Consider the following 27,265-nt stretch of genomic DNA (forward strand, 5'->3'; position numbering starts at 1 on the left):
ATTTTCCAACTATTGAAAAACAAATAACTGTAGAGCAGCCACACTAGATAAGACCAGACTTCCAGGTGACAACTTACCATTCTCCACTCGAATTAACAACTGCACAAGTGTCTAACATTGCACCCCTTATCACTGAATGGCATTATCATTGTTGAATCCTTCACCATCAACATTCTGGGGAATCAGCATTGACCAGATAATTAATTGGACCAACTGGCGGCTGACAAGGGAGGGGGCGTGATGGAGGGGACAAGGGGCAGAGGGCGGTGAGGGAGCGGGTGAGGTGCATCGAGGGAAGGGATGAGCGGTGGAGGACAGCAAGGGAGGGGGTGAGCCTCATGGGGTGGTGAGGTAGGGGGCGAAGGGCAGCAAGGGAGGAGCAAGCGGCTGAGTGCGGCAGCAGAAAACATGAGGCGACAGCAGAAAGACCCAAGAGTCAGATGTTAGTAGAAACTTGGAAGACAGATATGAGAGAAATGGAGGAGTGATGTGGAGAAGCCAGAGGAAGAGCGAGGAAAGTGGAAAGGCATCAGAGAGGCAGACCCAAAGGCTGCAGGAAAAAAGGAGTGGGAGGGAGTACAATGCAGAGAGAACTCGCTAAATGGAGTCAAAGAGTTGCAATAACAGGGAGAACATGCACAGAATAGGGAATGAAATGACATGTCCAGAATGTTTGGAAACCTAAGGGGACAGGTAGGGATACCATTTGCATGGAGCACTAGCAAGTAAGCATGAATGCAAGTGCAGGTTTAAACAAAGGCAGAGAACAAAGAGGAAATTACACATTGGTGGTGGAAGTACAGTGAGGATAAAATTCGGAAGGTCGGTGCAACACCCCCACATGGGAAAAAACAGTAGAAACAATTCACAAGAACTGACAAAAATGGAGGTTTTAGCATATTGGGAAATGTAAAGGAGAGACCTGGAGTTTGAGGCGTTCCAAAGGCTTCAGATAAAGATCACAAAAAGCCAGTAGAAGTGCTATTCTAGACAAACTGAAATATTTAACACCCTGAAATGTACTTCCTCATTTACCTTCATTACTGTTCACACATTGCAGGCTGATTGATAGACCAAACCTGTGCTTTTATATTGTCTAGTACCCAATAACCTATCATCAAAATACACCAATGAGTTTCAGAACACTGGAGTAATATTGATAATTCTCACTGTAAACTTTAAACTGTTGGAAACAAGAAAGAAAAGTCAAGGACAGAACAGAATTAAAAATACAACGTTAGACGCAGCTTTACTGACAATTCAGAACTTTCTTCATACAACCAATATTTTAAAAAAACCAAACAAATTAAAGGTCAAAGTTTAGCACTGGCCTAAAATTCCACTTGGAAGGAATAAAAGGGCTATAATGGTAAATGGTAAAAACAGAGTACAGAATCAGACGACTAAAAGTTCTGGTGCAGACACGTTTTTGTTTGGTTTAGCAATCATTGTTCCAAAGTCAGTTGAACTGAAACGGCAGTCCCAACAAGTTACATTTATCTCTCAGACAGAGTCCCGTACTATTACCACAATCAAATGTTCTTCATCTACTTTCCCCAATGTCCTCATGGCCATCTGCAAGAATTGTTGGGAAAAGTTACAGGGTGGGAAAGCATATAGCATGCCTGTGTTGTCCTTGTCTTTCACGCCACCGACAGGCAAACTGATCACCCCTGCTGCCTGCTTCTGCTTCAGATATGACACTAGATTCCGCAGCAGGCGCTGCTGGAGACCAGGCTCCACAGCCACAGCCCCATCACTTCCCTCAGCCCCCTGGGGGGCTTGCACAGCCAGCAGCACGACATAGCCATCGGGGCTCCCCTGCTTGATGCGGCGGGTCACCTCATCCAACTTGGGCTGGTCAAGACGGAGTCGTTGTGCGATCTTCAGCTGAGTCACTCGGGCACCTGTTGCAAAATTCTTGAGGAGGGAATGGGTGATGGCAGCGTCGCCCTCTAGTGTGAACATGTTTGTTGGAAAGCAGCTGTTTTTGAGCACAAGAACACCGTTCCAAGCGAGTGTCAGTCCCTGGGCAAACTCCAACAAATTCGCTGGCTTCTTGGTCTCAGGTTTTGCAGTTTCAACACTCACTTTAGCCTCATGCTCAATCTCACTAGTTCTGTGATTACGTTCATGGTCTTTCTTTTTTTGCTGCACAGGGTCATGTACGTCTGATAGCACCTTGTCCTCAATGGGTAGCCGCCGGTCCTCTGGTGGGACAGCGGTGACTTGCTCCTTGTCAGCCGTGCCATCTGCCCCACGTGCGTCTCGGCTCCTTTTGTCCGGGCTTGGCTCTAAAGAACCCCGAGGCTTGGCCCTCGCCCGCTCCTCAAAGGACGAGAGTACAGGTCGTACAAGTTCATTGGAAAGGCTCCGGCGTTTCCGTCGCTCCTCCCAGGGCTTGGTAGCAACAGTGCCTCGATCATTTTCCCGCTCACTTGGCCAGCGGTCACGGTTGCGGATGGAGACACTGTAGCCATCAGCATTGTTGCGGCGCTCTAGGTTTTTGGCCGGGCTGCTCCAGTCACCATCCAAGTAGTTCCTCTCTCGCTCATGGTAAAGGGGCAGGGGTGGGGTCCGTTCACGTGCCCGAGCTTCCCGCTCCAGGCTACGGTGTCGGCCAAACCCATCTGCCAACAGTTCAAAGGGTACAGGGAGTGGCGTCTGTGGATAAGGCTGCTGGTAGCGTGTGTCCTCCACCTTGGCAAAATCGACCCTCAGCCGCCGGTCAGGCCCTCCAAGGGGAAAGCCACGCATCTGGGCACAGGCAGCCTGTGCAGCATCTAAACTCTCATACTGTATGTAAGCAAAGTTGTCACCTTTCACATAGTCAATAGTGCGAATGCTGCCAAACCGGTCAAATTCCCGGGCAAGAGCAGCTAGAGAAGTCAATGGCCCCAGTCCACCCACCCACAATCGAGTCGTTGGGTTGGCTTTGCCATATCCAATTTTAACATGGTTCCTGCCAATCACCCGGCCTGACATGGCCACCTTTGCTCGGTGCGCCATGTCCAAATTCTGAAATTTTAAGAAACCATAGGCACCCCCTTGCCCCCTAGCCGGGCGTTTGATAACCACCTCCTCGATGATGCCATACTTCTCAAAAGCACGTCTTAAATCGCTCTCTGAAATGTTGTGGTCCAAGTTGCCAATGAACAAATTTCTCGTGGCTCGTTTGTCATCCTCAGGCATCAGATCATCCTCCTGCACAGGGTAGTTGTAAGGGCGTCCACGTTCATCGTACAGTCCGTAATAATCTAATGATCGCTCCCGTTCTCTCGTCAGAGGTACAGCCTCAATGGGATAATTAGCATGTCTCGTCCTCTGCTCTCTGAGAGCACAGGCCCCTGGTGACAAAGAGCGCTGCCGATACTGGTACCCAGTGTGGATAGGCACGTAGTTGACCTCTGGCGGGGTGCAGCTCCTCCTCTTGGGATACACCGGCTCGATTTTCAGGGGTCGGTCATAGAGCACTAAACGGCCCTTGGCATGTCTTGCCTCCTTGGCATCTTCATGGTGGCGAAAGTGCACATAAGCCAGCCGGCCACCCTCAGGGGTGAGCGTGGCACTGACGCTCACCTCCCCAAACTTCTTGAATTCATGGAAGAGGCCATCCTCCACTGCCTCGTCAGTCAGCTGTGAGCCCAGGTTGCTGACCACCAGGGTCTTGTACTCCAGGCCAGCAGGCCTGTTGTTGTCACCTTTGTTTTTCTGGGTGGAACTGGTCCTGGCAGAAGGCAGCCTGGCAGAGCTGGCAGCCTCATGGTGGTGGTGGTGGTGATCCCCCCTGTCATCCCTCCGGCTATTACTGTTGGATTTGTCCCCACCTCCCCCCGGCCTGTCCCGGCTCCTGCTCCGACTGCGACCCAAGTGTTTGGTGTTAAGCCCGGCCTTGTGATAGTTACCGCTTCCCCCTGCAGCTCCTCGCCCCGTGTCGCCCTCCTCCCGCCCGGCCCTGCTCTCCCTTTCTCGCTCCCTGTCCCGTTCCCGGGGCCTTTTGGCCGCCCTACCCCCGGGCCCGCTACCTGGAGCTGAGCCGGGACTCGAATCGCGCTCGCTCTGTCTCTTCATCGCGGGCCCGCCGGCCCCTTTCCCCCTCCCGGCTTCTCCTCAGGACGAGCCCGCACTAGGCCGCCAACCCTCCTCCCCTGCTTCTGGAAACCAGGCCCGGCTCCTCCACCACCTCAACCCGAACTCCCCCCCCCCTCCCCCCGGGAGAAGGAGGACCTGCCACCACCCAGCTCCCCACCCAACCCCCGGCACAAAGGCGCCGCCACAACCGTCGCTTAGTCTCCGAGTTCCCCGCTCGCCATATTGTCATAGGGCTCCCCTCCTCCTCTCTCACCGCCGAAAGAATGCGCGCCGCTTCCCCTCCCCCATCCTGTGCACTACCTCACCCGCACTCTGTGTACTGACCTCACCACGTCCTGTGTACGTCACGCCGGTTCACGTTCCCGGAGCACAGTCTCTGGTGACGCCAATATTTCCACTCATGTCGCGGAGTTGTGACGTCACGAAGTCGCTCCAGCGGCCATGGGGAGGTGGGAGCGAAGAGGGACTCTATGAAAGCTGACGGTAGCAGGTCAAACATAGACAAAATTTCCTGCTGATTATCCTCCTCAGTTAATGAATCAACTTCTCCATGTCAAACACCACTTGGAGGAAACACTGAGGGTGTTAAGGCTACTCTGGGTGGGGGGGGGCTTCAATGACCATAACAAGAAGTGGCTCAGTAGTACCACTACAGACAGAGCTGGTTTGGTCCTAAAGGTAGTTATGATGTGGAGATGCTGGCGTTGGACTGCGGTAAACACAGTAAGAAGTCTCACAAAACCAGGTTAAAGTCCAACAGGTTTATTTGGTAGCAATCTGACAAAACTGTTAGATTGGAGCTTATGGAAAAACTTACTTGACCTCATCCTCACCAACCTACGTGTTGCAAATGCTTTCATTTGATTTGATTTATTATTGTCACGTGCATTAGTATACGGTGAAAAATATTGTTTCTTGTACATTATAAGACAACGCATACCGTTCACAGAGAAAGAAGGGAGAGGGTGGCATGGTGGCACAGTGATTAGCACTGCTGCGTCACAGCTGTAGGGACTTGGGTTCGATTCCCAGCTTGGGTCACTGTGCGGAATCTGCACTTTCTCCCTATATCTGTGTAGGTTTTCTCCGGGTTCTCCAGTTTCCTCCCACATTACAAAGATGTGCGGGTTAGGTTGATTGGCCATGCTAAATTGATCTTAGTGTCAGGGGGATTAGCAAGGTAAATGGGTGGGGTTACGGGGATAGGGCCTGGGGTGTAGTATAGACTCAATGGATTGAATGGCCTCCTTCTGTAGTGTAGGGATTCTATGGAAGAACAGCTTCTTCCCTGCTATCGTTAAGTTGATCTTTCTCTCTAACCCTGGCTATGACTGTAGCACTACATTCTGCACTCTATCATAGAATCATAGAAACCCTACAGTGAAGAAGGAAGCCATTTGGCCCATCAAGTCTGCACTGGGACAACAATCCCACCTAGGGTACAGGTAGGGGAATCCTATTCTTGAGTCAACTGGTACATGTCCTCAGACTTTTGTATCTTTTTCCTGATGAAAGAAGGTGGAAAGGAATATGCCCAGGGTGTGTGGGGTTCTTAATTATGCTGGCTGCTTTTCCGAGTTAGTGGAATGGGTAGAGGCTGTTTTGAGTGATGGACTGGGTTTCGTTCATGATCCTTTATAGTTTCTTGCGGTTTTGGATAGAGCAGGAGCCATACCAAGCTGTGATACAACCGGAAATAATGCTATTTAAGGTACATCTGTAAACGTTGATGAGAGTCATAGTGGACGTATCATAATTCCTTCGTCTTCTGAGAAAGTAGAAGCGTGATGGACTTTCTTAACTGGCCTCGGCATGGGGGAAACGAGATCTGGACACCTAAAAACCTGAAGCTCCCGACCATTCCTCATTCATCTCCATTGATTGTTTGAGAGTCAACCTACTATGGTAGTGTTATCAGCAAATTTAAAAATTGAGTTGAAGGGGAATTTGGCCACACAGTCACTTTTGTATTGTTGTTTGTCCATCTTCATCGATGAGGACCTCGACACCATTAGTCATTTTGAGGCTGGATACGGTGTGTACAAAGATGACTGATCAGGCCAATTCAGGCACGGAATGTCCTGGCACACATTGGACAGACTTGTGTAGACACTGTAGTTGTTGCGCTGGTGGCTCCGGACTTGCGCAGCTCATGCTTAAGTTGTGCTTCAGCAATGCACCTTACTTTGTAAGCTTGATAGCCCTTGTGGATGAGGCAGGTAGGGTGGTTTTGTGCCAGCGTGTCTATGTCAAGCGACTTCAGGGAGGCCTTGAGTGAGTCTTTGTAGCATTTCTTCTCTCTATGCGAGTGTTTTCCAGCAGAGAGTTCCCCAAAAAGGAGATGCTTGGGTATGCGCTTATCTGGCATTCGGATGACATGATCTGCCTATCAAGTCTGCGCTCTCATCAGCAGTGTGTGGACTGATGGTAGACTTGCTCTAGAGAGAACTTCAGTGTCTGGTACTTTGGCTTGCCATCTAATGCGTAATATTCTGCAAAGACAAGTCATGTGGAAATGATTGAGCTGCCTTGCATGCCTTCGATACACAGTCCACGTTTCACAGGCATACAGGAGGGTAGTGAGTACCACGGCGCTGTAGACCTTCAGTTTTGTTGCTGGGCTGATTCCTCGATGTTCCCATACAGTGGAGCGTAGTCTACTGAAAGCAGAACTTAAGTTTGTTATTCTGCAGTTAACTTCTGTATCAATAGTCACTGCTTGGGAGAGAGTGCTGCCAAGATAAGTGAACTGGTCTGTAGTTTCTGCCCTTTGATTGTGATTTTGGGTTTTGCGTATGGTGCATGAGAAGCAGGCTGGTGCATGACTTCAGTCTTTTTAATGTTGATGGTGAGTCCAAAGTTGTCACAAGCCGTGGAAAATTTGTCCATACTGACTTGCATCTCTGGCTCTGAGCCAGTATGTGGGTATGCCGGCGTTGGACTGGCGTAAACACAGTAAAAAGTCTGACAACACCAGGTTTTAGTCCAAATAAATAGGTTGGACTAAAACCTGGTGTTGTCAGACTTTTTTCTGAGCCAGTATACAGGGCGCAGTCATCGGCAAAGAGGAAGTCTCTCAGAACAGTCTCCTTCACTTTGGTAATAGCTTGAAGTGTCCTCAGGTTGAAGAGCTTCCCATTCACTCTGTATTCCAGCAACACTGTTCTGCAAGCATCATGCTGAACATATGTTGTGTATAAAGTGTATAGTAAGGGATTGAGGACACAGCTTGTGGGGCACTGGATGATCGTGGAAGAGGTGTTGTTGCTTATCCTTACTGATTGTGGTCTATGGGTTAGGAAGTTCAGGATCCAGTCGCAGAGGGAGGAGCCAAGCCCCAGGCCACAGAGTTTGGAGATGAGTCTCGTAGGAATAATGGTGTTGTAGGCTGAGCTGTAGTTGATAAATCGGAGTCTGATATAGACGTTTTTGTTATCTAGGTGTTCAGGATTGAGTGCGGGGCCAGGGAGATGGTGTCTCCTGTGGACCTGTTGTGGCAGTAGGCGAACTGTAGTGGATACATTCGTGCCATTCGTGTAGTGGATTTGATTTGTGCCATAACTAACCTTTCGAAACACTTCATAATGATAGACGTTAGAGCCACTGGATGATAGTCGTTAAGGTGCACTGCTTGGCTTTTCTTTGGTACCAGGATGATGATTGTCTTCTTGAAGCAGATAGGGGCCTCAGATTGTTGTAAAGAGAGGTTGAAGACTTCCTGCTGATCTGCGCAGGATGCATCTGTCCATGACAGTTTTGATAGGAGTGACCAGCAAAATTGTACTTAACCACAATCTGTAACCTCATAGCCTAGAGTATACACACACAGAAACCCCCCCATCCCGCTCTAACATTACCAAACCAGGGGATCAACCCTGGTTCAATAAAGAGTACAGGAGGGAATGCTAGGTGACACAACAGGCATATCTAAAAATGAGATGTCAATCTGGTGGAGTTACAACACGTGACAACTTGTGTGCCAAACAGCATAAGCAGCAAATAATAGGCACAGCAAAGCAATTCCATTATCAACAGATCAGATCTAAGATCTGCAGTCCTGCAACATTCAGTTGGAAATGGTGGTGAACAATTCAACTCACTGGAAGAGGAGGTGCCACAAATATCCCCATCCTCAATGATTGATGAGCCAAGTACATCAGTGGAAAATATAAGGCTGAAGCATTTGCAACAATCTTCAGCCAGAAGTGCCAAGTGCATGATCCATTTTGGCCTCATCCAGAGATCCCCAGCATCAGAGGGTGACATGATGGCACAGTAGTTAGCATTGTTGCCTCATAGTACCAGGGGCCCAGATTCAATTTTGGCCTCAGGTCACTGTGTGGAGTTTGCACATTCTCCCTGTATCTGTGTGGGTTTCATCTGGGTGCTTTGGTTTCTGCCCACACTCCAACAATGTGTGGGTTAGGTTGATTGGCCGTGATAAATTGTCCTTTCGTGCTAGGGGACTGGCAGATGAAATACTTGGGGTAACGGAGATAGGGCCTGGGTGGAATTGAGGTCAGTCAGACTTGATGGGCCAAATGGCCTCCTTCTGCACTGCAAGGATTCTGTGATCACAGATGTCAGTCTTCAATTCGATTTAATCACTGAATGCGCTGGATACTGTAAAGGCTATGGACCCTGACAACCTTCCAGGTGTAGTACTGAAAACTTGTACTCCAGAATATGTCAGTCCCTTAGCCAAGCTGTTCCAATACAGCTACACACTGGTATCTACCTGGCAATGTGGAAAATTGCCCAACTATGTCCCATACACAAGAGACAGGAGAAATTCAACCTGGTCAGTGACCGACCCATCACTCTACTCTCAATCATCAGTAAAGTGTTGGAAAAGGTCATCAACAAGGTGGTGAAGATGAAGAGGGAGTAAAGAAGGGGCAAATGGGGAAGAAGGTAGGAAGGGGAATGATTGTACAGGAAGGGGGAGGGGGCAATGATTGGGACTGGAGTGGAAGGTAATATTGTCAACCCTTCAGGTTTGCCCAGGCGTCTCCAGGAACTGAAGATCAAACTCGAGAGCACCATTGCCCTGGAGACACCACCAAGACATTAAACACATTTTTGATCATTTTATTTGAATATTTCCCTTTTCTAGAATATATTAAAGTTATAAAATTATTGAAAATGAGGTGGAAAAAAGGTAGTTCAGCTGACAGTCAAATCCCATCCAACTGGGTAATGAGTCTTTTTTTCCAATTGGAGTAGGAAAGCAGCACATTACAAGGATTGGATGTGCTGTCCAACTGATGACCATAGTGTGGAGCCAATCTTGATGAAACCTTCATGAATATATTTAGTCTCAGTTGACAACTCTAGAGGAAGTGGGTGCAGGACTGACCAATGGGGAATATGCAGAAATGTTTTTCACTTCTAGGGAGCTGAAAGGACACAATGGGCCAAATGGCCTCTTTCTGTGATGTAACTATTTCCATGATTCTACAATAAAACTGGGTACCAAGTTTTAGAAAAGAGTGCAAAGGAGACCTGGTGTGATAGAGGCAGGAAGAATAGGAAAGCAAAATAGTGTTTAAACGGAGGTAGATTGCAGAACTCTGGGTGTCTTGGTACATGAATCATAAAAAGTTAGTACACAGGCACATCAAGTGTAGAGAACTGGGAGACATCATTTAAAAATAAGGGGTCTCCCATTTGAGATGGAGTTAGAGTCACAAGGTGGGATTTTACAGCCTCGCTTGGGCAAAATTGTAAAATTCCACCCAAGGCCAATGGGGATTTCCATTCTGGGAATCTTGCCTGCCCCAATTCTGGGGTGGGCGAGGTGGTAGGTTTGTGGCGATAGATTTTTACGGCACTTCGGCCCATTAAGTCTGCACTGACTATCAAACACCTATCTTATAATTTTCTATCACTTGTTATATCGCTAACTTTTCTGAGTTCTGATGAAATGCCGTTGATTGGAAGCATTAACATACTTTCTTTCTCCACGCACGCTGCCATACATGAACATTTCCAGAGTTTGCTGTTTTTGTTTTGAATTTCCAGCATCCTGAGCATTTTGCACCAAACAAATTCCATTGATTGAACAAAATTATGGTCCCAAGTAATTGAAATTGAAATTTGTAAGATTTTGTGACTTTTACAATACATAGCACATTATAAAGAAAAAAATGAAAGCAGGCCCAAACTAATTCAATATTCTGCCTGCACACCCCATCGCTGAAGACAAGCCTAATAGTGGTATGGCTTAGTCCTCAGACAGAAGAACCAAAGCTGCTTCCGTACTGCAAGAAAACACACTATAAAACTATGCTTATCACAAACTGAAATAAACTCTCTCTTCCTTTCCCAGCTACTCTCTCAGAAATCAGTTCCAGGTAATTACTTTTGGCCCCCAAAGAAGAGAGTTCTAAAAACAGTGTTGTACTCCAGCAAGGTTCAGTCAATGTGATGATAAAAGTTCACAGATCTGAAACATTGGCTGAAACTTTCTGTCCTTGTTCATGGTTGAGATTTTCTGGTGCCATGGAGAGTTAATAGAATTTTGGCCAGAATGCCAAATTTTCTGTTCTCGCTTGGGGTCCTGCCGTAAACAAGACCAGAGAATCTCACCCAGTAACTCTGTTTCTCTGCAAGTGCTGCCGACCTGCTGAGTACATTCAGCATTATCTGCTTTATTTCAGTCAACATGCTTCAGTTGCAAGCCATCCTATGAGATATTGTGCATGCACATACCATGCATACAAAGCAGTTACTCCTGAGTTGCCGAAAGCAACACTGAACAGACCTAATCATCGATTCCAGTAGATTGCAGCAAAAGTTTTTATAGTGTGCAAATTAAGAGGGCAATATTTAGGATAGTTCCCCAGTGAGATTTTAGAAAAGACCATGGTGACTTTCAGTTCAGAAAATAATAAGAAAGGCTTTTTGCTCTAGAATCACTGTCAACATTTGGAAAGAACGATCAGTAGTATTCTAAAACATTTTCACCGAGTAATTAAAAAGTAAAGACATAACTTGTCACCAAGATAATGTTAGCCTCATTCAACATTTGGTGAACCAAATACTTACCCTATGTTACAATAAAAAGTAACTTTACTTCCAAAAGTAGCATTTGGTTCCTTATAATATCCATGCAGCTTCTTTCCTGATTACCCAGTTCATCGCTACTTAGAAAAAGGGGAGTGGAAATAAGAAGGAACTTTTTTCTCTTTGTGTGTTGTTAGTATGTGGAATTCTGTACCCCTGTGAGCAGTTGGAGATGGGGTCATTGAAGTATTTTTAGGGCTGACTTAGACACATGATTAATAAGAGAGTCAAAGGTTAGATAGGGTAGACAGACAAGTAGAGTTGAGGCCACAATAAAATCAGTCATGACCTCAAATGACTGACTATGCTCAAGGGGCTGAAGGGCCTACTGCTCCTAATTGCATGTATGAGACTGAGTCCTTAGAACAGTGAAGGTTAAGGAGAGATTTAATAGGAATGATTGAATTTATGAATGGTTTTGACAGAGTAAATAGGGAGAAAATATGTCCACTGACAGGTGAGTCAGCAATTTGATAGCATGGATTTAGGTTTTTTATATGAGGAGTTGCAATTGAATGCACTGGCTGAAGGGTTAGTGGAAGGTAATTTATTTGTAACGTTGATAAGACAATTGGTTAAATAGACGAAAAGTAAAAATTTACATTTGAAATAAAACAGAAAATTTTGCAAATACTCAGGTCTCTGGAGAGAGAAACAGAGTTAACAATTTCAGGTTGATGATGATCTTTCGTTATTACTGCTACCTTCATTGATTGACTACGGACATATTGATTGAGAACATTCTTTGTATGCATATCCTTCCTTATCAATAATACCATGTTTTCCCAGTCTCAAGTATAGTAATGAAAACTAGCTAATATTTCTATATTTTTGCAATAGGCGTTTGAAATCATTGATGTTCCAAATTGCGATGTTCCAACTGCGATGTTCCAAAATTGATACTAATACTGTGACCCTAATCATTGACGTCCATACTGTGACCCTCAATCTTTAACACTTGTTATGCACTGCACCTTGTTGTATAAAAGAACATAAAGTGATAGCACATGAGGCTGGGTGAAAACAACAACGCAGGTTTATTGATAAGTTGCTGATTCTACAGCAGCTTGAGATGATGTCATGAACTATATATGCGACTAAACTCTTGAAGTGACAGCAAATATATATATATCCCTCCCTCTTTACTTTTTGATTTCATTTATTATTGTTGCATGTAGTAAGGTACAGTGAAAAGTATTGTTTCTTGCGTGCTGTACAGACAAATATGATTCATAGAGCAGGAAGAGAGAGTGCAGAATGTAGTGTTACAGTCTTAGCTAGAATGTAGAGAAAGATCAACATAGTGCAAGGTAAGTCCATCCAAAAGTCTGACAGCAGCAGGAAAGAAACTGTTCTTGAGTCGGTTGGTACATGACCTCAGACTTTTGTATCTTTTTCCTGAAGGAAGAAGGTGGAAGAGAGAATGTCCGGGGTGCGTGGCGTCCTTAATTATGCTGGCTGCTTTGCCGAGGTGGCTGGAAGTGTATACAGAGTTAGTGAATGGGAGGCTGGTTTGTGTGATGGATTAAGCTATATTCACAACCTTTTGTAATTCCTTGTAGTCTTGGGCAGAGCAGGAGCCATACTAAACTGTGATACAACCAGAAAGGATGCTTTCTATGGTACATCTGTAAAAGTTGGTGAGAGTTGTAGCTGACGTGCCAAATTTCCTTAGTCTTCTGAGAAAGTAGAGGCATTGGTGGGCTTTCTTAACTGTATCTTGGCATAGGGGAACCAGGACAGGTTGTTGGTGATCTGGACACCTAAAAACTTGAAGCTGTTGACCCTTTCTACTTTGTCCCCATTGATATAGACAGGGGCTTTTTCTCCATTACGCTTCCTGAAGTCGATGACAATCTCCTTATTTTTGTTGACATTGAGGGAGAGATTATTGTTGCTGCACCAGTTCACCAGATTCTCTATCTCATTCTGGTACTCTGTCTCATCATTGTTTGAGACCCGACCCACTACGGTGGTGTCGTCAGCAAACTTGAAAATTGAATTGGAGGGGAATTTGGCTGCACAGTCATAGGTGCATAAGGAGTATAGTAGGATGCTGAGAACACAGCCTTCTGGGGCACTGGTGTTGAGGATGATTGTGGAGAAGATGTTGTTGCCTATCCTTACTGATTGTGGCCTGTGAGTTAGGAAGTCCAGAAACCAGTCACAGAGGGAGATGCCAAGGCCCAGGCCACGAAGTTTGGAGATGAGTTTTGTGGGAATAATAGCGTTGAAGGCTGAGCTGTAGTCAATAAATAGGAGTCTGACATAAGTGTCCTTGTTATCTAGGTGTTCCAGGGTTGAGTGCAGGGCCAGGGTGATGCACCTGTTGCAGTGGTATGCAAACTGTGGTGGGATCCAGATAGGCTGGAATTGACTCGTGCCATGACTAACCTTTCGAAATACTTCATAATCGTGGATGTCAGAGCCACCGGCCGATAGTCATTAAGGCATGCTGCTTGGTTTTTCTTAGGTACTGGGATGACTTCTAAGTTCACATAACAACAAATAATCATAGTATTTTACATAGTCATCAAAACATATATACAAGGGCAGAGAATAATACAATTAATAGGAAAGACAATCAGGTGGGCATCTATTCCACATTGGTTGCTTGTGCATTTCAGGAATTTAGTTATTCTTGATTTTGGAGGTTTCTCTGTGCCTTCAGAGGATGTCTGTACCCTGGGTGATGTAAAGAGTTTCTTTTGCAGAAGGAAGACCAGTAGCAGCAAGGGATTCTCCAGCAATTACGGTTTCTGTTGATTGATCCAAAGTCAAAATTACTGTTTACGATGGTGAAGTAGTGCTGAAGTTTTTCAAAATAGCAATCTCTTCTAGTGGAATAGGCCTTTATGTGTTATGATGGTGTGCAGGTGTTGAGATTCAGCTGCAACATTAATTTGCAGGTAGACCTGCGAAAGGTTGATTTTGCTGAACTTCTGTCCTCCTGCAACAGCTTTTTTGAGATTTAATGCAATGCACAAACCCCCTCTCTCTGTTTTGCACTACCTCTGCGCCTCATCTGACTGCACCTGTTGCAAATTCTGTAGCCTGACCACCTCAGAGTGTCAGTTTTTCATTTTCGACATGGACCTTTCTCTTTTCTGCTCAACAGCAATAATGGTCGGACGTCAGGTGCAATCGCTGACCTGCTGTTGATTCTGTCCCAATATCAAAAGTATCAAGGTTTCCAGTTGGTAAATGCAGCTATGATTTTCTTTTCCTTCATTTTATTCAAAAATAATTTTATTTGCTCCTCATCACCAGTATTCTTTTTATTCTCTTATATACTACATTTGTTGGAAAAAAAACATAAAGCGTTATCATGTAATAACCCAGGTTTATTGATAAGCTGTTGGCTCTCCAAAGACCTGATCTAGACTAGGCAAAAGCCCACAAAGCAGCCAATAATTTCACAAACTATACACATAACTAGACATTTATAGTTGCAACAACACAAGATCCTCAAATAGATAACAACACCCATAATGTGACCCTCAATCATTGACATTCATACTGTGACCCTTAATCATTCCAGACAGTTTGTGGAGAGGACTTGGAGAGCATGGCATTGAGTTTCTGAAGTTCTGCTGCAGCTGCCCTTGATCCTGTCTTTGCTCTTTCTTGTTGAGTTGTGTTTGAGTTGCTTTTTGAAGCACCCAGATTGTCTTGTCTTGATTTAGCATTGCCTAGATGAGCAGCTGAATAAGGGTGTCCATGTCTCTTTTAGGCCTGTTATCAACCCATAGCTTATGCCCACATTCTCCACCACTTGTAACATTGCAAGCGGTCAGGCAATGATGTAGGCAGAGTTTCATGACACAATGTTGATACCCAGAAGTCTGAGTCTAATGAATAAACAATTTATTAATTGGAGCATACCACACAGCAAGTATACCACACACGGGTGACCCACACAGTGAGTATACCACACAGCAAATAACCCGCTCAGCGAGTATACAACACAGCAATTACCCACACTGTGAGTATATCACATAGCGGGCAACTCACATAGTGAGTATACAGCACAGCGAATAACCCATACAGCAGGCAACCCACACAGTGGGTATACCATACAGCCAGTAACTCACATAGTGAGTAACCCACACAATAGGTATACCATACATAGGTATACTATACAGAGAGTATCCACACAGTGGGTAACCCACATTGCAGGTAACTCACAGAGTGGGTATACCACACAGTGGGTGCACCTCACATCAGGTAACTCACATAGATACACCGCACAGCAGGTAACCCACACAGCGGGTATACCACATAGCAGGTATACTACACAGTGGATATATCACATAGTAGGTATACTACACAGTGGATATATCTCACAGCAGGTAAACCACACCGCAGGTAATCTCCACAGCATGTAATACTTACAGCTGTAGTATTATTAATGGGGGAAGGGGGTGGTCCGGGCTGTGATGATAGGGTCTGTGCTGTAATATTGTTGATGGAGGAAGGAGGTGATCCTGGGCTATGAGAGTAGGGTGTGGGCTATAGTAATATTGATGGGGTGGGGCGTTGCACCTGGGCTATGGTGTGACTGGCATATTCAAAGTAGATCATTGTTTCTTTTATTCTTTCACAGCACGGTAGTGACATGGGGGGGCACAGTGGTTAGCACTGCTGCTTCACAACGCCAGGGGCCCAGGTTCGATTCCCAACTTGTGTCACTGTTTGTGTGGAGGTTGCACATTTTCCCCGTGTCTGTGGGGTTTCCTCCGGGTGCTCCGGTTTCCTTGCACAGTCCGGCGATGTGTTGGTTAGGTGCATTGACTCGAACAGGCGCCGGACTGTGGTGACTAGGGGAAATTCACAGTAACTTCACTGCAGTATTAATGTAAGCCTTATAACTACTAAATAAACTTATGAACTTCACAAAGAACACACATACTGGAGATTGAACCATTCTTGATCAGTTACACACTGGGATTCACCCCAGCCACCAGGAGAACAACCTGTTCTATATTAGACACCTGTAGTATTGAGTCCTGAGAGAGAAGATTCCCAATGGTGGAGTCCTGTGCACAGCTTACACAATGGTTTGTTGTTGCTGGTTTGAAAGAGCAGGATTGAGACTAAATATCCTGGCATGCACACGTCTACAGGAAATGCACTTTTACTGATCAAACAACTACCACATCTGATACTTCTGAATGAGTGATACCAACAGCAGTCAATCAAGATAAAAGTGAATATGTATAATTTCATTTTAGCTCTGGCTCAGTTGGTAATATTCTTGCTTGTTCAATCATAAGATTGTAGGGTTCAAACTGCACTCCAGAGACTTGAGTGCGTAATATAGGCTTGGCATCCCAGAGCAGAGCAGATTTTCGCTCTGCAATATTTTGCTTGTTATACAAATCACAGCTGCAGGTAAAGGTCCGACCCTGATGTTTGAATGATGCTAAGCTCCAAGGGAAATCATCTTGCTTATTTGAACATAGAAGACCTTATCATCAAAACAGATTATCTGCTCATTACCAACTTGCTGTACAAATTGGCTGCTGTGTTTCCTATAGTGGCGACATTTTAAAAAACACTTAATTGGTTGTGAAGTGCTTTGAGATGTTGTGAAAGTTGTAAACTCTTTAACTGTAATCAAGTTGTGCAACTTTGGCCCAACCTGCAAATTAAAGCACCTGACTTTGCTGGTTCATCCAATGCTTCAGATCTTCAGTGGTTACATCATGTTAAATTTTCCGGAGCCTCGATATAAACTCATTTTTTGACTAATAATATGGAGCATTCCCCCACATAAACGTATTATCAAAATGCACTGAACTAATGTGACTCTCTTTATACACCCATTACAGAATGTTACACAGCATCAGTGGGTGATTGTGAAACTATCGGTCTTTACCCCCTCCTGAATAAAGTGACATGGCAGCATACAGACCAACATATTACAGGAACAATGTCTAATGTTGACTCTGGACTATTAATTGGATTCAATTGAAGCCAGAACTCTCCAAGATTCCACTCCCTGTTCCTCTCATCATCTGACTAACTGATTCAATGTTCTGTAGCCTCCAGCCCCATGGAATCATTCAACCTCTACAGAAGCTCCTCCTTACAATGGTTAATCAGGGCTCAAATCCACAGCTCAATAGATGTGTGCCCCTGTAGATTGAAGAAACTGAAAGATTTTTGCATTTCTCTGCACCATTTTATTATCAGAATGGAGTTCTGTCTTCACGAGCTTTGACAGTATCATGCAGGAAAACTTGCACTCGTATAGAACCTACTGAAATATCATGAGGCACATGAACAAGAAATGTATAGAAAATATCTGCTAAGAATGATGAGGAGGGGTGATAAAAAAAGCTTGGTCAGAGGTGAGTTTCAGGGGTAGGGGTAGGGGTATAGAAGCAGGGTTGTGATAGTAATGCCAGATTTGGATGTAGGCAGCTGAAGACAAAGGGGCTGGCTGAGACCAAGTGTTATGGTCAGTAAAATGATGCAGTTTCTGTAACACTGGAGTAATTCTTTGAAGTTGGCTAGGGCTGTGGAACAGTTTTACATAAGATTACTCTTAAAATTGCTTCACAGCAGTTAGCACTGAGCCTGAAGTCTAAAAAGGTGGGAGGCTGTAATATTCTGGGGAGGTGGGGCACACATTGCAGTAATCATAAAATGCTTAGACAAAAAAATCATAGTACTTGATTTATTTAAAAAATGTTTAATGAGCAAGGAAAAGGTTTTTGTAAACACAAAATAGTGGGTTAATAGATATCTGCACTATTCAGGCAGCTGAGTGATAAACTGGACAATTGGCTTTTCCTTTATGGGGCTAGAAGTGGGAGGGGACGTGAGTCTTGTGCCCACATGGGACATCATTGCTGTGCAAGGAAGACAATGACTCCCAGTGTCAGCACCAGCCCCCTACCTACAGGCCAGCTCTAAAACTTCTGCCACTTTCATGTGTTTCAAGAATTCATCAGTGCAAATTTGACTTCCCACACCAGCCAGATTCTCATCCAGTACTTCCTGCAAATGTGCCTTCATTTCCTCCCCTACAGTACAGTCTCGTTCTTCAGTCATCCCACACCGTTGCTTTCCGGAGCTCCCTTACGCTTTTGACCACACTCTACAAAAGTTTCTCCTAAGCAAAAAAAAATTGGAAGCCCACATTTGTTCAGTGCTGACATACATTTTTCACCAGTGATTGCTGTGCAGTACAAATTAAGAATGCAGATCCTTGCTGACTTTTGCAGATCTCAGTCCAGGGTATTTGACAAGTTCTTTTCTCTAAATTGCTCTGCTGGTTTGAGCAGAGATGGGAACTTATTGCCACAGAAGCTTCCTGAATTGGAGTGCCAAATATCCAACTAATTAAGTTAAGCTCACAGTTCATGCCCAATAGGGATGAGTTCAGACTATCCTAAATCCATTTCACAGGGGGTCCTTACTGCAATTCATTTGATAAATTAAGATAAATCACAATGTTGAAGTTGGTTAACAATAAAACAAAACGTTGCTCTAACTCCGGGGAGCTGCTGAATGGCCACATTCTATAGCATTGCTCAGAAAACCTGCCAGCATACATTTTACAAGCATTTCCATGTTCTAACTCTCCTCCCCCCCACCCCCAAACACCACAAGGAACATGTCCCAAAATCAGTTTATTTTATAGCAAATCTCAAGACATTAAAGTCCCCTTTTTATTAATAAATACAAAAAAGGCAAGTGAAAAACCAATGGAAATGTACAATAACGAGGTGGTGACAGGGCACACTTGGGGCTTCACTAGAGTTCGCTCCGTGATTTGGCAGCTTGGGGGGCATACTTGGGCATCAGCTCAGTGATCTTGCGAATGAAGTCCGATTTCTCTGCACAGCCTTTACATGACTCGCCCCACTCTTCCAGGATCTTCTTCAGCTCCTTGACTCTGAGCTTCTTCAGATCAACTGTGCTCAGGTCAACCTGCTTATCTGTGTTTCCATACAGCAGAAAGAAACAGACAAGGTCAGCAGCACCATTCTCAAACCCTTTTCCCAATACACAACCTCCCACTATACAGTTTGCCATTTGAGGACAAACAGGGCTGACTTCTGGACCACTTTTTTGTGGAGACACCCAACCCAATGTGCTAAAACCTGGTGTTTGCGATGTCTTTATACAAATACATATTTCCCCTTAATGCTGTATGATGTACCACTGCACTGCACAAAGTCCCAATTGTTTAAACAAAATCACCTCTGCTTTTAGCAAGACGCAGCAACTCAATAACCAATGAAAGAATCAACAATTCTTCTGAAGAGAAGTCACTGTTGTAATGTAGAAAACACAGCAGATAGTTTTAAATAGCAATGAGACTGCATCATCTCCTACTCTTAACATTCATTCCCCAGAAAACTCATACCCATCATGCAGTCCACCCCACAAGGATGGAAATGAGACAAGCTGGAGTAAATCAAGACTTTTGAGTTCCACATTAAACAAAACCACATTGATGAATATACTTCATTCTTAAAATGCTGTAGTTAGGATTCAGTTTGACCCTAGCAACAATGTAACTGTGATTCGAGAAGCACCCTATTTCCATAGACTGAGCCCTAATTGTACATCGTTACTGGGAAAATGGGGCTCACTCATCCACCCACACAGATTTGGACACTGTATAAAAGGGCAAGAAGTCTCACTGAACCAAACTCTCAGAAGCAAATCTTAACAACAACTATTGGAAGCTAGTGAACCCCAAATTAGAAGAAACAGCTCAATAACTTATAGCCTAAAACAGGTAAATAATGCAGTAGGGTTCAGCTGCTCCTGTGTACCTTTGATCTGGATCTTCCTAAGCTCCACAAACTCAAGTTGTATGTCTTACTGAGCAAATCTGGAGGTGAAGCTAAAATCCCAGCCAGCAAAATAGGTTCACTGCATTGAGCCAGCACCTAGACAGACCCAACTCCAATGACACCAGTCAAAAAACACATTTATACACATCATTCAGAGAAGGTGTGATAAGTTTTTAAATGAATACTTAAAGGCTGAATAGAAGGTGGTAGTCTGAGGAAAACTTAAATGCTACCTTTTAGTTTTAGAAAGAAAAGAAAGCAACTGTAAAACAAATACAAGTACAATTAATAAAAGAAAGGCTGTGCCTCAACTTCTTCGACCCATCCTTGTTCAATTATCCTAGATGTGTAGCCACTTTTACTATGCAGGAAATGTGGCTACTAGATAGTGCATAGGAAGATCCAACAATCAGTGCAATCATATGTTTTTGGCTGTGGGGCCAGACATCAGTATGAGCTTCACTGCTCTTTGAAATGGAGCCATTGGGATTTCTACATCCATCGCCTTCCTCTTACAAAGCAACACTTCTTCAGTGCTACCCTGAAGTGTCAGTTTGAATGTCTCTGCTCAAGTCGCTGGAGTGGGACTCAAACTTGAAACCATCTGACTCCTCAAGCAAGAAGCTTAGCTGGTCGAGAGGGAGGATTACAAATTTTTGGGGTGTCCTTTGTTGATGCAAATTTAGAATGAGGTTATACACCTATGGGTGGCATTGCTGCCTCAGTGCTAGGGACCTGGGTTTGATTCTAGCCTTGGGTCACTGTATATGGGGAGTTTGTTCTGCGTGGGTTTCCTCCAGTTTCCTCCCACTGTCCAAAGATGTGCGAGTTAGGCAGATTGGCCTTGCTAAATTGCCCCTCAGTATCAGGGGGATTAGCAGGGTAAAATACGTGGGGTTACTGGGTGGGATTGCTGTTGGTGCAGCCTGAATGGGTTGGATAGCCTCCTTCTGCACTGTAGGGTTTCCATGGTTTCCTGAATGAATCACTCAGTCTTGAAATATTCGACTGACTCTAGCCCACTGAGGTAGATTTTTTCCAATGTCCTTTTGTTTGAATAAATGCTTCTGAATAGCGCTCCGGAACAGCCCAGCTCAAATTTTAAGGTTGTATGACCCTAACCCCACTTCTGGATTTGAGGAAGTGATGTTACGCTATACCCTATCAAATCCTTCAATCATTTGAAATACCTTGATTAAAATTAATCCTACAAACCAATCTTTCAACTAACTTTATGCAATCCATCTTCCTAATTTAACCATTCGAATACCAGCTTTGCGCCTGCACTGACCCTTACCATATTTCAGATCACAGATCTGACTGTCGGTCTTCTTCAGTTTTTCACAGATTTTATCAACTGGCACGTGATTGCTCATGGGTCTCGAAACTTCTTTAACTATCTTGGTGGCTGCATCACCTGTTGCACCAATGTAATAGCACTGGAAACAAAGAAAAAAGGTGCATTAGTAAGATTTACATATCCCCCAGTTCTGCCACTCCCTTTCGATTGCTGCTTCAGTGACCACCACACTTCATTACCAAGCTTCAATTATGCAGGTGTTTTGGGTATGGACATATGTTCAATACTGAATTAACTGATTGTTCAGAAAAGCTGCTGCTAAATAAACCCACACACAATCCATAAGAGTAGAAAACACGTTGTAAACACGGTTTAATCAAGTCCGATATGTTTAATGGATCAAAAATGCAATCAGTTCAAAAGTCTTCGATCAGATAAAACTGTCATTACTGATTAACTAATATGAATTATTAGAGTTAAATTAAACATTTTCCATCTGCCAATATTTAAGAGACATATTAAACAGTTCCTGGAACTAAATTCAAGACCACTGTGGGTTCAAACTTTCATCTGCAGTATGGAGTCCTATGGTTAACACTTGCAAATGTGACTGACCCTCTATGTTGTCAGTGAACAGAAGTTGAAAAGAGAAGTTTTAAGACTTTGTGCTTGCCTGAATCATTCCATTGCCTGCAACAGTATATGTAGTTGGTTTGGGGAGGGGTTGATAGGGCATTGGGGAGCAGGGAAGAAGGGCTTCAGTGCCAAAACAGCTTTTTAGGGAACTGTGGAAATAAGTCAGGACTTAAAACAGAAAGGCATCATTGCATCATCTTTCACATATGTACTTTAAGTTACCCAGCACAATCCTACCTCAGCACATCAAACTGCATTGCACATGCAAGACATGACATTGTAAATTATTAGCCACTTACAAATCGGTTTTCCTTGCCTTTGACATCTTTGCATGTTTGGACTAAATGTTCCTCTATTTTATCAGGAGTGAAGTTTATACCTTGTTCAGTCAGAGAGTTGTAAAACCGCCCAAGAAATGATAAACATACTGTAAGAAAAAAAACTCTCATTAAGGTTTGGCTTAACATTATAAAAAACAAAAATAACCTTTGAATCACCATTCGAATAGGGGGCCATTATGCTGCAATTAACTGCCAGCATTTTGCTGGAGTATTCCAGATTTCTATTACCCTTTGAGAGAAAGGAGGATTCCTCAATTTCGCGTTGAACAGCCTGGCTCTAATTTTAAGACACACACTATTCTAGCTTTTCCAGAGGAAATAACTTCTCCATGTCTATCCGAATGTGTCATTTTTAAAACTTTTCACTTAAAAGTTTCAATCTTCTAAACTCAAGTGAATACAAATCAAGTTCTCACGATTTGACCCTTTAAAGTACAGGTATCATTCTGCTCAATCTGCAATGCATCTGCTTTCTGACATGCAGTTCCCATAACTAAATACAATATTGCATATAAGCGTCATGTTCAGGCCCTATGTAATTCAAGTGCCACCTTTTCCCTTTTGTATTTCAGCCCACCTGAAACTTCACAACCTGGATACCAATTCCATTCCCAGCCCCAGTTACCCGCTCAAAATAAACTTCTTCGGTGCCCAAACTTGTGATTCTGACCCCCATGATCAGTCGAAGCCACTTCCAATCACCCCAACACTCAATCGTTTGGTTGCTGCAGCAGTGCTTCACACAAATGCTCACTTCAAATCTGGGCCATGTGTAAATCTCACATCCATCATCCTGGTCTTCAATTTCCAAGTACTTCATAAAATCCCCAAAATGCATTAAATTCAAGCTTCTCATGTCAAAATCCTCTCCAGCCCAATGAAAAACTCAAACAAATTGAAGAGCATAGCAAAGAGGCCATTCAGCTCTTTGAAAGACCTTTGTTTTTCTGACTCTGATCTAAGGTACACCCACATTTTTCCACTCAATGGATTATGCCACAGCTTAATCTTCACACCAGCATGGAATTCCCCAACTGCATCTCTCCACACTGTCCCACTTCAAAAACATTTGAACCTGCTAAGAATCTGACTTTTTGCTCCATGATCTGTGTCTGTTGCATAAAAAGGATGGACAACCTTCCAATTCCCAGCCCTGGCCAGAAGGATGTCCCAAGACATTGGGGAGACCGTGCAGATGCTACGACAAAGAATGAACACTGCTCGAGAATCACCAGGCAGGAGTGTTCCCTTCCAGTCGGGGAACACTTCAGCAGTCACAGGCATTCAGCCTCTGATCTTCAGGTAAGCGTTCTCCAAGACAGCCGTCATGACAACAATGCAGAATCGCTGAGCAGAAACTGATAGCTAAGTTCCACATACGAGATGGCCTCAACAGGGATCTTGGGTTCATGTCACACTATTTGTAACCCCCAACAACTTGCCTGGGCTTGCAAAATCTCACTAACTATCCTGGCTGGAAACAATACACACCTCTTTAACATGTACTTGACCCTCTCTCCATTCACATTGACTTGTACCTTTAAGACTTGGTTACCTGTAAAAACTTTCAACATTCCAACCATTATCTTGTAAACTGAGTTTGCGTATATATGTGACCTGTTGTGTGAACACAAGTCCTCACTCACCTGATGAAGGAGCCTGAGATTCTGAAAGCCAGTGCCAAATAAACCTGTTGGACTTTAACCTGGTGTTGTGAAACTTCTGACTGTGCAGAATCCAGCGACAGCACAGGGTTAGTTCACTCAACTCAAACACAATCTTGAAGCATCAATTGTAGGGAGGTCCCCAAATAACAGCCTATTTGCAAATACTGGAAGCTGTTAGCCAAAAGAAAATAGTCCTGAAGTGAATATATTAAGTGGCGTGTCTGCTCAAGTATCTCCAATTAGATAACAAGATGGTTAAGCAGGTATGAGACAAAATATAAGAGCACAGAGAGGTTAAGATGGAGCTGTATAAAATGCTGGTTAGGCCACAGCTAGAGTAGTATGTGCAGTTCAGATCACCACACCACAGAAAGGATGCGATTTCACTGGAAAGGGTGCAGAGGTGGTTCACCAGGTTGTTGTCTAGGCTGAAGCTTTACAGCTATGAAGAGGGGCTGGCTAGGTTGGGAATGGTTTCCTAGGGCAGAGAAGGTACCTCATCAAAGTATACAAAACTATGAGGGATATAGATAGGAAGCAATCTTTCCCATTAATTGAGCAGTCAATAACCAGGGGGCATAGATTTAAGATGAGGAGCAGTAAATTGAGAGGAATTAAGGAAAAACACTTCTACCTAGAGGGTGGTGGGAATCTGTAGTCATTGCATTAAATGGTTGTGGAGGCAGAAATCCTCAGAACATGCAATAAATATTTAGATGAGCACCTGAAATACTACTACTGCATATAAAGTTACAGGACCAAGTGCTGGAAAATGAGTTAGAACAGACCGGTGTTTGACGGCCAGCAGAGATATGGGCCAAAGGGCCTCTATGCTGTAGAACTGACTGTAAAATATACAGTTTTACTGGCCAAGATACGAGGACAAAGTTCAAAAGTTCAATCCAAAACCCAGTGCCTCCCAACAGGTTTTTTTTAAACTGAGAAATAATCCTCAGCATGCTAAAGGAAACACTTGCATTCCTGTAGTGCTTTCACTGCTGATGAACATGCGTCAAACCCAATGAGGTATTTTGAATAGCAAGACAATTGTCAACCCATTTATGCACAAAATGTAAATAAGTGACCAGATAATCTCACTGAATGCACATGCTGTGCCACGTGGGAACTTCAACATGTGCCCTGGACAACTACCATGTGCAGAAGGAGCTGGAGCAGCCGCTGACTTCATTGTAGTGCACCTGTAAGGCTGGAAGATTCTTGGCAAGTGCATTTCAGGAGATGTTCACCCTGCACTTATGAATGTATGATGTGGATATGCCGGCGTTGGACTGGGGTAAACACAGTAAAAAGTCTGACAACACCAGGTTTAAGGTTGGACTTAAACCTGGTGTTGTCAGACTTTTTACCATGTTTACCCCAGTCCAACGCCAGCATATCCACATCATGACTACTATCGACACCGCGGTTGGACTTAAACCTTGTGAATGTAGACAGAGGGGGAATAGGTGACCCAAAGGACGGCAAGGATCTGGTACTCCCTGCCTGAAAAAAGAGGTGTATACAGAAACATACTAACATTTTAAAATATTTGGAAGTGCAATAAATTACAGGAATATGAGAATAATTGTTAACAAAAATCTATCAACCGCAGTTTAAACGTTAACTAGAGGCATTAAGGCAAAGATATCTCAGTAAATGGTTTAACACACAAAGGGCTAAATGGCCTCCTCCTGTTCCTATCGCATGGATGAAGAACTGGAAAGTGGGATTAGACTGATTGCTCATTACCCGCCCAATACCCGGCACAGACATGATGGACCAAATGGTCTGTTCCTTTGCCACAAGTTTTCTATGTCCCTATCTGTATTGGTGACGTTGGTTACCAGATATTGGCCAACACCACAGGAAAATTGTTCCCCTTTTCAAAGCAAGGCTGCGATTTAACATCTCATACAGAAGATGGTAGCTGACAGTGCAACACTCCTTCAGTACCTCAATGGAGTTTCAGCCTACTGCGCTTCAAGGATCTGGAAGGTCACTCAAACTCATGACTCAGATGAAGAAAGTGCTGCCACTGACGATTATCGGCTCAAATGACTCCCATGAGGCAATGCTTCACTGGAGTTGTTATTAACCACTAAAGCTCGCTATAAGATGAATGGTGCCTGTGGAATGCAGCAGAGTTTGACCGTGTTGTTGTCCTATCCAAACCTTATTTTACAGTGGGGTTACAGGGTTGTGACCAGAACCTATGTTTACTGTCCAGACTGGAGGTCAAACCCTTTCAGTCTTCTGCTTGGGTGGGAGCTCACCCAGAGATTAAACCAGGGACCTTCCCTGTTGAGTACGATTCAATGTTTTAGCGAATTGTGATGGAAAGGGGGAAATCCCGTCATTATTACACTCCAGTTTTAGACCAGACAGAAATCAGACGTCTGCCAGCTTTACAGTACATGCAACTTAAATTTGCAGGCAGCACAAAGGTGCACACATTGCATAAGAGGTAGCTAGTACGTGGAATGAAAATATTTGCACATATTAGATTTAAATATCAGTTACAGCCTTTCTTATATAGATGGAAAATATTAGTGGCAGTTCAAACAGGAGTGGTCAAATAGGGGATGGCATTAAATAATGCTACAGTAATTGTGGATGACTTTAATATGTATACATGAAAAGAAAAAAGATTACTGGAGACAAATCTAGGTTCCTTACAGTATGAAACAGGAGAATTTATATATTTTTGAAATGTTAATTTACAGGATATGGTTGTCACTGGGTAGGCCAGCATTTACTGCCCATCCCTAACTGCCTTGACAAAATGGTGACAAGCTGCCTTCTTGAACTGCTCTAATTAAACAACTACTTTCACGGTGGATACATTGGTTGTCATCTTCCAAAATTCTGTACATTATGGAACAGCAGATTGGAGTCTGTCAAATGTAACCCTATTAAAAATCTTTTGATAAAGTGCCACATAAAGGTTAGTGTGCAACCACCTGTCCCCCCCCACCCCCCTCCCCCCACCTACCCCCCTTCCCCCCACCCCCTTCCCCTCCCTCACCCCCCTCCCTCCACCACTTCCCCCACCTCTCCTTTCCCCCCCCACCCCTCCCTCCTCCCCTCCCTCTACCCCTTCCCCCACCTCTCCTTTCCCCTCCCTCCCCCCTCCCTCCCCCTCTCCTTTCCCCTCCCTCCCCCCCTCCCTCCACCACTTCCCCCACCTCTCCTTTCCCTCCCCCCACCCCTCCCTCCTCCCCTCCTCTACCCCTTCCCCCACCTCTCCTTTCCCCTCCCTCCACCCCCCACCCCCTTCCCCCCACCCTCCTTTCCCCTCCCCCCTCCTTTCCCCTCCCTCCCTCCCCCCTCCCCCCCCTACCC

At 44.4% G+C, this 27,265-nt stretch overlaps 2 protein-coding genes across 2 annotated transcripts; both read right to left on the minus strand.

Moving 5' to 3' along the window:
- Positions 1-1,223: 1,223 nt before the first annotated feature.
- Positions 1,224-4,200, minus strand: rbm15b (RNA binding motif protein 15B). Its single transcript, XM_080184458.1, has one exon. The coding sequence runs from the start codon at positions 4,069-4,071 to the stop codon at positions 1,504-1,506; it is 2,568 nt and encodes an 855-aa protein (XP_080040584.1). The 5' UTR covers positions 4,072-4,200; the 3' UTR covers positions 1,224-1,503.
- Positions 4,201-17,844: 13,644 nt separating this feature from the next.
- manf (mesencephalic astrocyte-derived neurotrophic factor) lies at positions 17,845-22,608 on the minus strand. Its single transcript, XM_080184466.1, has 3 exons — positions 22,215-22,608; positions 21,277-21,418; positions 17,845-19,112 (listed from the first exon to the last, which is right to left on the minus strand). Exons 1-3 carry the CDS (start codon positions 22,413-22,415, stop codon positions 18,928-18,930), a joined length of 528 nt encoding a protein of 175 aa, XP_080040592.1. The 5' UTR covers positions 22,416-22,608; the 3' UTR covers positions 17,845-18,927.
- Between the last annotated feature and the right edge of the window lie 4,657 nt (positions 22,609-27,265).

This window comes from Carcharhinus amblyrhynchos, chromosome 3, assembly GCF_965287045.1.
Source record: "Carcharhinus amblyrhynchos chromosome 3, sCarAmb.v2.hapA, whole genome shotgun sequence".
In the NCBI taxonomy this organism is placed as follows: domain Eukaryota; kingdom Metazoa; phylum Chordata; class Chondrichthyes; order Carcharhiniformes; family Carcharhinidae; genus Carcharhinus; species Carcharhinus amblyrhynchos.